This window comes from Oryctolagus cuniculus, chromosome 11 (assembly GCF_051225735.1).
Source record: "Oryctolagus cuniculus isolate XC-2025 breed Fujian yellow rabbit chromosome 11, ASM5122573v1, whole genome shotgun sequence".
Classification (NCBI taxonomy): domain Eukaryota; kingdom Metazoa; phylum Chordata; class Mammalia; order Lagomorpha; family Leporidae; genus Oryctolagus; species Oryctolagus cuniculus.
Genome location: NC_142877.1, coordinates 55,442,909 through 55,456,491, shown reverse-complemented (window position 1 = coordinate 55,456,491; position 13,583 = coordinate 55,442,909). Strand labels below are relative to the sequence as shown.

The 13,583-nt window shown below is 57.3% G+C and overlaps 1 protein-coding gene across 11 annotated transcripts in view; it reads right to left on the bottom strand.

The window, feature by feature from the left end:
* KRT7 (keratin 7) overlaps window positions 1–13,583 on the bottom strand; it is a 38,034-nt gene that overhangs the window by 7,784 nt on the left and 16,667 nt on the right. The window contains exons 1-7 of one of the 11 annotated variants that reach the window (XM_089308392.1): window positions 10,082–10,124; window positions 6,782–6,925; window positions 6,246–6,286; window positions 5,681–5,752; window positions 4,577–4,645; window positions 3,089–3,300; window positions 509–569 (exon numbers count right to left, since the gene is read on the bottom strand). In XM_089308392.1, coding sequence (XP_089164518.1) covers window positions 509–569; window positions 3,089–3,300; window positions 4,577–4,645; window positions 5,681–5,752; window positions 6,246–6,286; window positions 6,782–6,925; window positions 10,082–10,109 — 627 coding nt within the window. In that variant the 5' untranslated portion in view covers window positions 10,110–10,124. Of the gene's footprint in view, window positions 1–508; window positions 570–3,088; window positions 3,301–4,576; window positions 5,641–5,680; window positions 5,758–6,245; window positions 6,287–6,781; window positions 6,926–7,854; window positions 8,190–10,081; window positions 10,151–13,583 lie in introns of those variants that run through there. The other 10 variants (XM_089308393.1, XM_089308394.1, XM_089308397.1 and 7 more) reach the window with 10 other exon arrangements.

The following is a 13,583-nucleotide window of genomic DNA, read 5'->3' as shown; positions in this document are numbered from 1 at the left end:
GACACATATACATGGACACACACATATACACAGACACATACACATATACACAAACACATACACACATACAAACAGACACACATACACACACAGACATGGACGCACATATACATGGACACATTCACATACACACATGGACACAGACATACACACATACAGACAGACATGGACATACATGTATACATAGACACACGGACACACACACGGACTCACATACACACACATACACACAGAGACACACATACACACACATGGACTCACACATACACACACATGGACACACACATGCACATACACACAGAGACACATGGACACACACATGGACTCACACATACAAATGGACACACACACACCCAGGTCCGGCATGAGCTCCAGCCCCTCTGTCCCTCTCCCCTCTTGTACAGCCCAGCCAGACTGGCAGCAGGTCCCACTGGCTGCTCAGCGACAGAGACCCCTGGCCTGGTCCCCTGAGGTTTCAGCCCCCCCCCGGCCTGACTGCCCCCGGTACCTTCTTCAGCACCACGAACTCATTCTCAGCAGCCGTGCGGTGGTTGATTTCATCTTCGTACCTGTGGCAGACGAGGGGCATGGTGTGGGTGCAGCTTTGCCTCACGCCCCTCCTATCCCTATCCCTCACCCCTCCCCCTCCCCTGGGACACACCTGGGCAAGCAGGTGTCCAGGCCACTAAACCCTACCTCCCTGAGGTCCACCTGGCTATCCCTAGGCTCTGAATCTTGGCTTGAGGAGGGAGGGGCAGGGCACGCAGAAGGCAGGGGAGGGAAAGGACAAAGGTTGGATATCCTGGGGACAAGAAAGCAGTAAATACAACTCTGACTGCTTCCCCTGGGCCCCGAGCCTTGGTTCACTTCATCCTCACAGCCAGCCTGTAACCGTGGGGCCACGACTCTCAGACAAGGGAATGCAAGGGCCGGTGTAGTAACCAGTGCAGTGGCAACCTGCGGCGCCCACATCCCACATAAACATGGGTTTGAATTGAGTCTCGGCTGCTCCACTCAGATCCAGCTCCCTGCTTATGCACCTGGGAAGGCCGCAGAAGATGGCCCAAGCACCCTGCCACCCACATGGGAGACCTGGATGGAGCTCCAGGCTCCTGGCTTCAGCCTGACTCAGCCCTGGCTGTTGTGGTCATTTGGGGAGTGAACCAGCAGATGGAAGATCTCTTTGGGTCTCTCTGAAGCTCTGCCTTCCAAATAAATATTTTAAAGAAGAAAAGGAGGCCGGCGCCACGGCTCACTAGGCTAATCCTCCACCTTGCGGCGCCGGTACACCGGGTTCTAGTCCCGGTTGGGGCACCGGATTCTGTCACGGTTGCCCCTCTTCCAGGCCAGCTCTCTGCTGTGGCCAGGGAGTACAGTGGAGGATGGCCCAAGTGCTTGGGCCCTGCACCCCATGGGAGACCAGGAGGAGCACCTGGCTCCTGCCTTCGGATAGGCGCAGTGCGCCGGCCACAGCGCGCCAGCCACAGCAGCCATTGGAGGGTGAACCAACGGCAAAGGAAGACCTTTCTGTCTCTCTCTCTCACTGTCCACTCTGCCTGTCAAAAAGAAGAAGAAGGAGGAGGAGGAGGAGGAGGAGAAAAGGAGGGGCCGGCACTGTGGCTCAGCGGGATAATGCTCTGGCCTGCAGTGCCCGCATCCCATATGGGCACCGGTTCGAGACCCAGCTGCTCCACTTCTGATCCAGCTCTCTGCTGTGGCCTGGGAAAGCAGTGGAGGATGGCCCAAGTCCTTGGGCCCCTGCACCCATGTGGGAGACCGGAAAAAGCTCCTGGCTCCTGGCAGCTGACTCCAGACTTCATGCCTAACCACATCCCAGTTATATGGCTCCACCTCTGCTCCCACAGCCTCTCCCTCCAACCTCTCTCTCTCTCCAGGAGCCAGCCTCAGGGAGGCAGACAAGATACAGTGGCAAAAGCATGCTGGCCTAACTCAGGGTGCACTGGGGGACCCACAATGTGTGTCGGCAAGAGCTTGTGAGCTTGTGGGAGCAGGGTGCCCAGACAACCCGGGGCCCCTCCAGGAGCCCAGACGAGGGTAGGAGATGTCTACACCCCCAAAGTCCCACTCCCTCATGTCCTGGGGGCTCTAGGGAATCATCTGAGAGGCTGGCTGTCCTCCAACCCCCACCCAGCACTGCACCGTTGCACCCAGAAGGTGTTCAGCTCAAAGCTCCCTAAGCAGCCATGCATCTGGCCACTGCCTGGCACCCCCTCCCAGCTCCTGCTTCATCCCCAGCCTGGAGCTCAGCCCTCCTCCCCAGGAGGAAGCAGTGGAGGGTATATACACGTGCAGGCCCTGACAACAGGAGCTGGTTGGCTCCCCCACGCCTGCCCTGCCCTGCCCCTGAGTCCACCTGCTGTGAGATTAATCCTGTCAACTTTTGTCCTTAGGGAAGTAGGATGGGGGGGGGGGGTCACATCACAGAGGCCATCTTTGCTCTGATCCAGTCAAAACCAACGCAGGGAAAACAGACCGCACTGGCTGTCCCTGTGTGTGCCACGCTGGAGCCCAACTCAAGCCTGGGGCTTTGGTTTCTATTCACTGAGAAACGAGAGAGCCCTTGAGACCTGTCCTCCAGGGCCCAGCCTTCGCAGCCCCTCCTCCTGGTTCCTGTCTGACTCCGCCCTAACCACACCCCTCCCAAGGCCCACAATGGCTCTCCTCCCTTTTGGTTTCTTTCTCTCCTCCTGGGAACAGAAGATCCAAAACTCAAGTCCCAGCTCTCCTGATGTTAGTGCCTGCAAGTGTCTGGTCTCTAAAGCCCCACGTGAACAAGAGAGCTGTTCTAGAATGATCTAAGAGGGTCACCTAATTCCGAAGCACCCTACCATGGACACTTTCTGCCCACAGCCTCTCTCAGGGCCCTGGCCACAAGCAAGCATGCAGGTCAGGGCTGAGCTGAGTGAAGAGAAAAGACCAGTAGGCCTTGGAGACAGCCCCAGGGAAGAGAGAAGATAGTGGGCAGATGGGGGTATGTGACAGCAGCTTCCGGGAGTCCTAGCACTGAGCAGCTGCACACAGGGCGGGGGCTTGCAGAGGGTCCCAGGCAGCCTGGAGGGGGCGTTACTTATTCTTAAAGTCCTCCACCGCATCCTGCATGTCCCGTAGCTCCGCCTCCAGTCGGCCGCCGTCCACCTGCAGCGCCTCCAGCTGCCCCCTCAAGCCGGCAACCTGCGCCTCCAAGATGCTGGGGAGGCGGCTGCTCTTGGGCGACCCCTGCTCCTGCAGCAGCGCCCACTTGGTCTCCAGCAGCTGGTTCTGCTGCTCCAGGAAGCGCACCTGGAGGGGGCAAGGAGGAGGGAACTCAGGAGGGCCCCCCAACAGCGCCATCCGCCCGCGCTCCCATTGGCTGTTCCCCTATGCAGCCCTGCCCCGGCCCCGCCCCAGGTGCCTCTCCTCCCCAGCGCTGTCTGAAGTCAGGAGGAGCTTGATCCAGGAAGCAGGTCGGCCTGGCTTCCAGCATACTCATTGTCCAACTCTCCACAAATGTGCCTTAGGGTCTCCTCCGGGTCGCCTGGCGGGTGGTCTCTGAAGGGCTGCCCCCTGCCCTTCCATTCCTGCTCCTCCCCCTACCCCCCCCAGCCTCTCTCTCCGTCCCCTCGGCTCCAGCAAGGCCCCAGGACCAGGCACTCCTCTCAACCTCTGATGCACCCAGCCGTGGGGCCCCCGGTGGTCCTTGAACCACCCCCACCCCCATGGATTGACTCTGGTGGGAGGCAAGAGAAGTCTCCCGAAATCCAGCAACCTGGCAGCCCCTGACAAGTGCAACTCCACAGTGAGGGACGGGCACCGGGGCCTGGGGCCACGCCGAGAGGCCGCAGCAGGGCTGGAGGACAGGTGCCCAAGTGGGAGAGGACAGAACATGGAGGGTGGGGGCAGAGAGGAGCGGAGGCAGGCCAGGGAAAGGCAGCCTGAGGGAGGAGCTTGCCCTTCCTCCTAGGTCCAGCCCCACTTGGCCCCTCGCCTTCCAGGCTACCCTACTCCTCCCCCACCCCAAGCCTGCCCCTCCCCCCCAGGGACCCAGGTACAGCACAGCAGACAGAAACAAAAACCTCCCAAATGGCCCCTTCTCGGAGCCCCCGCTGCCACTTCCTGCCCCCAAAGGGGCAGGGACATCACCTCTGCCACCAAAGAGGCGGAGGACCTAGCCAGCTGGGAGGGGCCGGGAGCTGCCCGCCCTTTGTTTCCAGCGCTGGTTCAGTACCCACAGCACCTGAAGGAGCCCAGGTCTCCCCTGGCCAATCGCTGAGCCCACACTCAGGGAGAGACCCGCGAGGAGGGGACCTCCTGGCCTTGACCTCTAAAGCTCACACTCTGACAAGGCGTGCCAAGGCTGGCCCCAGAGAGAAAGTGAGCCCCAGGGGACTACAGCTAGCCAGGGCAGCCAGACAGAACCTGGGCGCGCATTCCTGGAGCAGAGGGCGGGGCTGTGGGCAGCGCGCTGGAAAAGAAGGCTTGGCGCTGATTGGGGGGGGGGGGTGCAGGGGAGGGGGAGGGGGAAGCCGCGAAGGAACAGGGTCCTCGACATTCCCAGGGTGGGTTCCCGCAGGCTCACCTTGTCAATGAAGGAAGCGAACTTGTTGTTCAGAGTCTTGATCTGTTCATGCTCCTCCCGGCGCACCTGCTGGATGGAGGGATCGATGTCCACTTGCAGTGGGGCCAGCAGGCTCTGATTAAGGGTGACCTCGCGGATGCCGGCGCCCCCTGGGCTCGCATGGGCAGAGTGCAGGGCCACACGCGGCCGCGAGGCGCCCAGGCCATAGAGGCTGCTGCTACCCAGCCGGAGCGAGCGCCCCGAGGTCGGGCGCACCTGCGCGCCGCGGCCCGGGACGGCCGCGGAGCGGGAGCTGAACGCCTGCGAGCGGAAGTGGATGGACATCTTGGCTGCAGGTAGCGGCGGGCGAAGCGGTGAGCGAACTCGTTGACCGCGGCCGGCTGAGCCCCTTTTATCTGCTGCGAGCGAGCGAGCGGGTGTGGAGAGCTGGGCCGACACAGGTAGGGGCGGGGCTGGCCGCAGGCTACCTTGCTCCACCGCCAGGCCCCTCCTGGGGCTCAAGCTTCCGCCCTCTGCGCCCAGGCTTTCGGTGTTGGGAGCAGGGGTGGGGGCACCTGCAGACACGCACCGCGCGGGGAGCGGTGGGGAGGCGACAGCCAGGGAGACCACTTTCGGAGCCAGTCAGGGAAGGCTAGTGGCTCTGCTGTGCCCACACCGCCACACATGTGCACACGCATGTCTGCTTGTATGGGTTTCTGTTCCACTAGCACACTCCTGCCCACGCCCTCACATGGCCACTCTCCTGTCTAAGGTCCCCCAGCTCCAACACCAGAAGCCATCGACAGCAAATCCCAGCACTTTCAACGGGGTGAAAGCAGTAGTGGCCACGCTGGCCACACCCTCCACATGCCGGATCCCTGGATCCCTGGCCCTGTTCTCCCCAGCGTTTGGCCCACCTGTGGCCCCACCCCACGAGCTGGCCAGGTTGTCACCCCAGGCCAAGCCTGTGGGGGGCGCCCTGGGCGGGGGAGAGTGGGGATAGTGGCCTTTCCTGGATGGCCACTTCAGATGGAAACCCCTGGGCAGGCAAAGGGACGGAAGGCTGGATCTGCACACCCCTCACCCTGGGGGCTCATCAATCAGCCCCCAGCCGTGTTTGTCCACCTCCAGTCCCCACGGGGTCTGCGCCCTTGGAGCTGGGCTCCAGCACCGCCACGCTGCCTCCCCCGTCCACCTCTGCCCTGGAGGGAGAGAGAGAGAGAGAGAGAGGGAGAGAGAGACTCTTGCAGGGGGCTGTGACCCTGCCCACACACGCCTCTGCCTCCCCCTGGGGCCACAGTTTCCGGCCAGCAGTTAGATCCAGCTTCGTGCCTGGGGCGGCTGGCCAGGACGTCTGGCTTGGGAGTTTTTAGACCTCCACCCCCACTCGCAGCCCCAGCCTTGTTGGGAAACATTTCCCCATTCCAGAGCCTGCCCCGTCCCCGTGGCCTCTCATCCCCGCCCTGAAGCCTTAGTGTTCCTGGCCACTCCGCTCCAGCCCTCGCCAGCCTCTTCCCGCCTCTTCGTTCACACCAGGTGCCCGCTCAGTGCCAGGTGGCACGCACAAACATCCTGGACAGGGCCAGCCAACCGGAGAGGCCTCGGAGCAAGTCCCTGGCTGGGGCAGGGCACAAGCTGGAGGCTCATCCAGACCCTGTCCGCCGGCCCCGGGGCCCTCAGCTCCACCCACCTCGCACAATCTTCCTGCTTTTCTTCTTCTTTCATTTTCATCTGTTTGAAAGGCAGACAGACAGCTGGCGTACTCCCCAAACACACAGCAGGGAAAGAACTATGGGGCGGGGGAGAGCCCCGTGGGGGAGAGGAGCAGGGCCTGAGACATCACACCCACCTCCCAGATCAGGCAGGGTTCTGCCTAGCACCCAGTCCCACCTCTACTTCCAACCCAGCTTCTTGGTACTATGCCTCAGAGGCTGCAGATGGTGGCCCGAGTACTCGGGTTTACGCCACCCACCTAGGAGACCCAAATGGAGATGTTGATTTCAGCCAGGTCCAGGCCTGGCTGCTGTGACAGGCATTTGGGGAGTGAACCCGCAGATACAAGATATCTCTCTCTCTCTCTCTCTCTCTCTCTCTCTCTCTCCCCCTCCCTCCCTCTCCCTCCCCCTCCCATGTGTGAGTGTCACTCTGCCTTTCAAATAAATAAAATACAGATAGACAGTGAGAGAGAGAGAGACAGAGAGAAAGGTCTTCCCTCCGTTGGCTCACCCCCCAAATGGTCACTAGGGCTGGCGCGCTGTGCCGATCTGAAACCAGGAGCCAGGTGCTTCTTCCTGGTCTCCCATGCAGGTGCAGGGCCCAAGCACTTGGGCCATCCTCCACTGCCTTCCCGGGCCACAGCAGAGAGCTGGCCTGGAAGAAGAGCAAATGGGACAGAATCCGGCGCCCCGACCGGGACCAGAACCCGGGGTGCCAGCACCGCAGGTGGAGAATTAGCCTAGTGAGCCGCGGTGCTGACCAATACATAGCCTTTAAGAAGCGTTGTTTGGGATGCCCACATCCATCTCAGAGTTCCTGGGTTCAGGTCCCAGCTCTGCTCTGAAGCAGACCACTCACAAACAGTGGGAAGAAGGACAATCAGTTAGCAAGCAGAAAAAAAAAAAATGTTCACCTCACTCAAAGAAATACAGCACTGTCCCGCTGTCCCATGGTCAGAGGCTGACCTGTCTGAGCGTGATTTTCCACGATGGCGGCCGCATGTCCCCAGAGCTCTGCCCCACCCCCACCCCTGCCGCTGTGCTGCTGGGGTCAGAGGTCACTACATCCTCTTTGGAAAGCAAGTTGGCAAACGCTCTCAAAATTAAAAAGACATTTGCCCTGGGGCTGGCGCTGTGATGTAGCGGGTAAAGCCACCGCCTGTAGTGCCAGCATCCCATATGGGCACCGGTTCAAGTCCCAGTTGTTCCACTTCCGATCCAGCTCCCTGCTGTGGCCTGGGAAAGCAGTAGAAGATAGAACAAGCCTTGGGCCCCTGCACTTGCATGGGAGACCCGAAAGAAGCTCCTGGTTCCTGGCTTCGGATTGGCACAGCTCTGGCCGTTGCGGCCATCTGGGGGGTGAACCATCGGATGGAAGACCTTTCTCTGTCTCCTCAGCCACTCTGTAACTGTTTCAAATAAAATAAATAAATCTTTAAAAGAGAGAGAGAGAGATCTGATGAATGAGAGACACTAGAGGTGCTGCATGGAGCAGGTCGGGGGGCTGAGGGCCCGTGGGAACCAGTTGTGGGGTTGCGGGAGGCACCTCCCTGTCCACAGAGGAGCAAGGCGCTGGGTGCTCACAGGGGCACAGGAGGCAGGGTCGGAGCAGGTTCCAGAGCTGAAAGGAGCGGCCATTTCTGCTGCCAGGCCCGCCAAGTTCTCCATGCCCTCTCTTCCTGCAGGTGGGCTTTCTCAGGGCCATGCTGGGAGGGCTGGGTTCTGCCTTCACTCAGACTGGCGGTGTGACCTTGGAGTAACCTCTGCGGGAATCGATTTGTGCATCTCCAAGATGGGAATCAGCCGAGCACAATACACGGAAGCTGCTTTCAAACGCCATTGTTTCCTGACATTTTCAAAGCCTCTTTGTATTGTCAGAGAAGAGGAGAGATTTCACCCAGGAAGCAAGAAAGTGGGTGCTAAAAAAGACATGATCAAAAATCAAATAAACAAAAAGCTTAGTAAAAGGCTTAGAAAATAATATGAAGAGGAGTCAGCACTGTGGCGTAGTGGGTTTAAAGCCCCAGCGTGCACCGCTGGCATCCCATATGGGCTCGGATTCGAGTCCCAGCTGCTCCACTTCCGATCCAGCTGTGCACCCTGGGAGGGAGGGGTGACGGCTCAGGTACTTGGGTTCCAGTCACCCGTGTGGGAGATCCAGGTTGAGTTCTGGGCTCCAGGGTTCAGCCTAGCCCAGCCCTGGCCACCGTGGACATTAGAGAAGTGAAGCAGCAGATGGAAGATCTCTGTTGCTCTGTCTTTCAAATAAATAAAGAAGCAAATTTGTAAAAAAAAAAGTTTAAAAGAACTCAGAAAAATTATATATGCTTGTTTAAAACAAGAAAACTAGAGAACTGGTTCAGGAGGGCTCTAAATAAGGAGACATCCAGAAAGGGAACATAGAAGGAAAAGAAGTCACCAAAGAAAATGTTCCAGCTCCGCGGTCACAGATTATAGGAGTCTGCTAAGCCCCACAGACCCAAAAAGTCGCTTCCCCTGAGAGTGAAGAGTCTACACTGTGCAGAGAGTCGAGAGGTCAGAGCTCATACAAGAAATCCAGACGCAGCGTGGCTTCAGAGAAGGACTTTGGAAACAGGACACAGGGGAGAAAAAACTCCTTCAATGATGCATTGGAATGAGACTCACAGATTGTTTCAGCCACACCCAGGTTTTGGGCTGGAGAGTCGGGGTGGGGCAGAGGCGGGGCTGGGGGAAGCGGAGAAGGCAGATCTCAAGCGGGCAGACCCCACTAACCCTGGCTTGTGCAGTGACCGTGAAATGTGGGTCCGGGCATACTCTGAAAAATGAGAGCAATCATTTGTACTCTTGAGGTGGACAGGAAAACCTCCACCTGCCAGAGAAGTGAAGACACGAGTGGTTACCCACGGGACCGGCAGGTGGGGCGGGAGATAGGGAAATAGAAGGAGAACTTGTGGATTTTTTTTCCCTCTCTGGGCTCCTCTGGATGTTTTGAATTCTTTTTTAGCCATGCAGCTGCATTGACTGATTGCCTTCACGTAGATAAACAGTGAAGTAGGAAATGCTGGACAGGTATAGCGTGGTGAAGTGGGTTAACCCATCATTGGCTGTGCTGCCATACTATATGGATGCCGGTTCGAGTCCTGGCTGCTCCACTTCCGATCCAGCTCTCCATTATGGCCTGGAAAAGCAGTAGGAGAGGACCCAAGTCCTCGGGCCCCTGCACCCATGTGGGAGACCTGGAGGAAGCTCCTTGCTCTTGGCCTCTGATTGGCATAGCTCTGGCCATTGTGGCCATCTGGGGAGTGAACCAGCAGATGGAAGACCTCTCTCTCTCTCTCTCTCTCTCTGCAATTCTGCCTTATAAATTAATTAATTAATTAATTTTAAAAAGAAAGAAAGAGCCGGCACCGTGGCTCACTAGGCTAATCCTCTGCCTACGGTGCCGGCACCCAGGGTTCTGGGTCGGGGCACCGGATTCTGTCCCGGTTGTTCCTCTTCCAGGCCAGCTCTCTGCTGTGGCCAGGGAGTGCAGTGGAGGATGGCCCAAATGCTTGGACCCTGCACCTGCATGGGAGACCAGGAGAAGCACCTGGCTCCTAGCTTCAGATCAGTGCGGTGCACCAGCTGCAGCGTGGGGTGTGAACCAATGGAAAAGGAAGGCCTTTCTCTCTGTCTCTCTCTCTCTCACTGTCCACTCTGCCTGTCAAAGAAAGAAAGAAAGAAAGAAAGAAAGAAAGAAAGAAAGAAAGAAAGAAAGAAAGAAAGAAAGAAAAGAAAAGAAAAAGAAAGAAATGCCAGCGAGTAAATGGTGTTGAAAGACAGGTGGTACCTGCATCGCTGGCGGTCTTTCCTTGCATGCTGAGTCTCTGTCTTCAGAAACAACTGGTGCTGGCTGTGTCTGGGGAAAGGGCCAGGGAGTGGTGAGTAGGCGTGGTGCACGGTGCGGGGCGCCCCCGGAGCGTGACGATGCCTATCTGTGTGCTCAGTGCTTGCAGAAGGGCAGGGTCCTGGTGCGCCCGGCCCGGAACTCCCTGTCTCCACCTTTAGAAAACCCCAGTGAGTGATGGGACCCGGAAGACCCCCTGTGGGAAGCATGCTGTGGGTGAGGTTCAGGTGCTGGGGTTTGAGTTGTGTCTGCCATTTTTGTGAGTCCATCTCTTCATGCAAATCATTCGAGCTTGCTAAGACTCGTGCAATCACCCCAGAAACACTGCACTGCCTGTGGTCAGGTCCTTGAAATGACTGTTGAGTAAACAATGCATAGATGAACGCGACTTTCCTGAGGTCACCCTCAGGCGGGCTCTGCCAGAGGCCACAGGTGCCCTGTTGCAATTCAGCACTCTGCCATGCGTCCCAGGAGACCTCGGCAGGAGCGCGCCCTGTGCAACTCCCTCCCTTCCCACGGCAGGCCTGGGCTCAGCTTCCTTTGGTCTAAGTTACAGCTTGTTCTGTGTGCCGGTTTCCAACAGCATCCCGCAATCATCTCCCTAGCTGTTTGTTTTGTCCATCGTGACATTGACAGTTGAAAAGCAAAACCAGGCCATGGACATCACAGCATTGGGCCAGCATCATGGTACAGCAAGTTAAGTTATTGCTTTCAATAAGCCGGTTCGAGTCCCGGCTGCTCCACTTCCGATCCAGCCTCCTGCTAATGTGCCTGGGAAAGCAGTGGGAGATAGCCCAAGTACCTGGGCTCCTGCCACCCATGCAGGGGACCAGGATGGAATTCCAGGTTCCTGGCCTCAGCCTGGCCCAGTCCTGGGTCTTGCAGCCATTCTGGGGAGTGAACCAGCAGACAAAAGAGCGCTCTCGCTCGCGCGCGTGCTCTCTCTCTCTCTCTGCCTCGCTTTCTCACTCTGTGTAACTCTGATGTTCAAATAAATAAATAAATCTTTTTAAAAAATACATAACCGCTACAGGAAACAATGCATTTTACCCAGAAAAAAATGGAATGTGATGTTGGAAATGGGCGCGGGGAGGGGCTGTAGCAGAGCGTTCCTGGAAGGGGAGGAGGTCCCCACACGCTCATCCCAGGCAGCAACGACACTGACCTGGGTGTACATGGTGGGAACAGGCGGCCGGCAGACAGCTGGAGCAGGTGTTCCGTGTGTTGCATGTGTCCCTACGGGGCTCAGTTATGCTACTACAGTTTCCTGCCTTCACGAATGTTTCTCACAGACACAACTGCATGCGTGCAAATGGGAAATTCATATTAGGCTCCAACTATCCCACGATACACCAATCCAGTGAAACCAGCTCCCGTCTTTGAAACAATCGGTGGGGGCCAGCGTTGCGGTGCAGCAGGCTGAGCCCCCCTTGCATCGCTAGCTCCCATTTTGGAGCACCAGTTCAAGTCCTTGGCTGCTCTATTTCCTATCCGGTTCCCTGTTACTGCACCTGGAAAACAGTGGATGGAAGCCCAAGTGCTTGGACCCCTGCCACGCACATGGGAGACCTGGATGAAGCTCCTGGCTCCTTGCTCTTTGCTCTGGCCCAGCCCCAGCCATTGCAACCCATCTACCCAAAAGATCAGAGCCGGTGGCATCAGGGGCCATTGCCACTACTGCTATGCTGGCAAAAGAGGCAGACAAACCAGGGCAAGACTTGGGCCTCACAGCGCCCCATGCGGTGGAAGCGCTGATATGGGATGCCAGCAGGCACCAGATGTCAAAGACCCACCTTACCCAATACCCACTCCACTTCTCAATCAGCCTAGACTGAGGTTCTTCAAAACAACTCGCCTCAACCCAGCAACCCCTTGATGAGATGATGGTCCAAGAAGCCCCGTAACATGGCTGCGTTGATTTGTTGGACCCAAACCAAGTGCCCCGGTCTGATCTCAGTGATGTGCACAATCTACCTTGTTCACCCATGGGAGTAGCACAGTACAGGAAGACAGGGTTAGGAGAGCAGGCGCTGCTGTCACCACCAAAGACAAAGTCACTTGGTCTCAGGCCTCGCCCCAAAGGACCTCCGCTTAAAAGGCGGAACTCACTGCTCTCACCCAAGCCGAGAGCCGGGGAAACCATAAAGAACTCGCTATCTACACTGAGTGCCGGTGTGCTTCCGCAACAATATACGTTCATGCTGCCAACTAATGAGAACGGGAACTACTTACTGCTAAAGGATAAATGGCTAAAAACAAAATTGAGCCCCCTAGAAGCTATATGGCTGCCAGAAAAGATGGAAGTCACTCACTTTATAGGACACCAAACACCAGATTCCCTGGTGGTAGCCGAGGGAAATCATCTGGCCGACAGGACAGCCAAGGAAGCAGCTTTCCTTCCAGTAAGTCCTTTAACACTTCTACTTCTAAAGGGCTCCCCATTCCCTCAGCTTACCAGAGGCACCCTCTTATTCGGTCAAAGAAGAATCTTCAGGGCCAGCGCTGTGGCTCATTTGGTTAATCCTTCACCTGCGGTGCCGGCATCCCATATAGGCGATGGGTTCTAGTCCCGGTTGCTCCTTTTCCAGTCCAGCTCTCTGCTGTGGCCCGGGAGGGCAGTGGAGGATGACCCAGGTCCTTGGGCCCTGCACCCCATGGGAGACCAGGAGAAGCGCCTGGCTCCTGGCTTCGGATCAGTGCAGCACTGGCCATAGCAGCCATTTGGGGAGTGAACTAACAGAAGGAAGACCTTTCTCTCTGTCCCCCTCTCTCTCACTGTCTATAACTACACCTGTCAAATTTTAAAAAAAGACTCTTCAGCTATAAACAGGTGAAAAAGGACTCTGTGGGCTGCTGGATATTGCCAAGAGACAAATAGTATTGCCAATCAGTCTTGGTCACTGGCTGGCTAGACAATCACATTCAGCCGCCCATCTGGGGGACACTCGGCTGTCCTGCTTATCAAGTCACAGGTTTTTCTTTTCTCAGCTACGCCAACTGACTGAGTGAGTAAACAGCCCTCAGATGCCCCGCCTGCACCTAGATAAACCCAAGTCAAAGACCAAGGGAAGGGGCCGGTGCTGTGGCGTAGTGGGTAAAGCTGCCGCCTGCAGTGCCGGAATCCCATATGGGTGCCAGTTCGAGTCCCAGCTGTTCCACTTCTGATCCAGCTCTCTGCTATGGCCCAGGAAAGATGAAGTAGAAGATGGCCCAAGTCCTTGCATTCCTGCACCTGTGTGGGAGACCCAGAAGAAGCTCCTGGCTTCTGGCTTCGGATCAGCGCAGCTCCGGCCGTTGTAGCCAACTGGGGAGTGAACCAGTGGATGGAAAAACCTCTCTCTCTCTCTCTCTCTCTCTCTCTCTCTCTCTCTCTTTCTCTCTCTGCCTCTCCTCTCTCTGTGTAACTCTGACTTTTAAATAAATAAAATAAAATAAAATGCCAAGG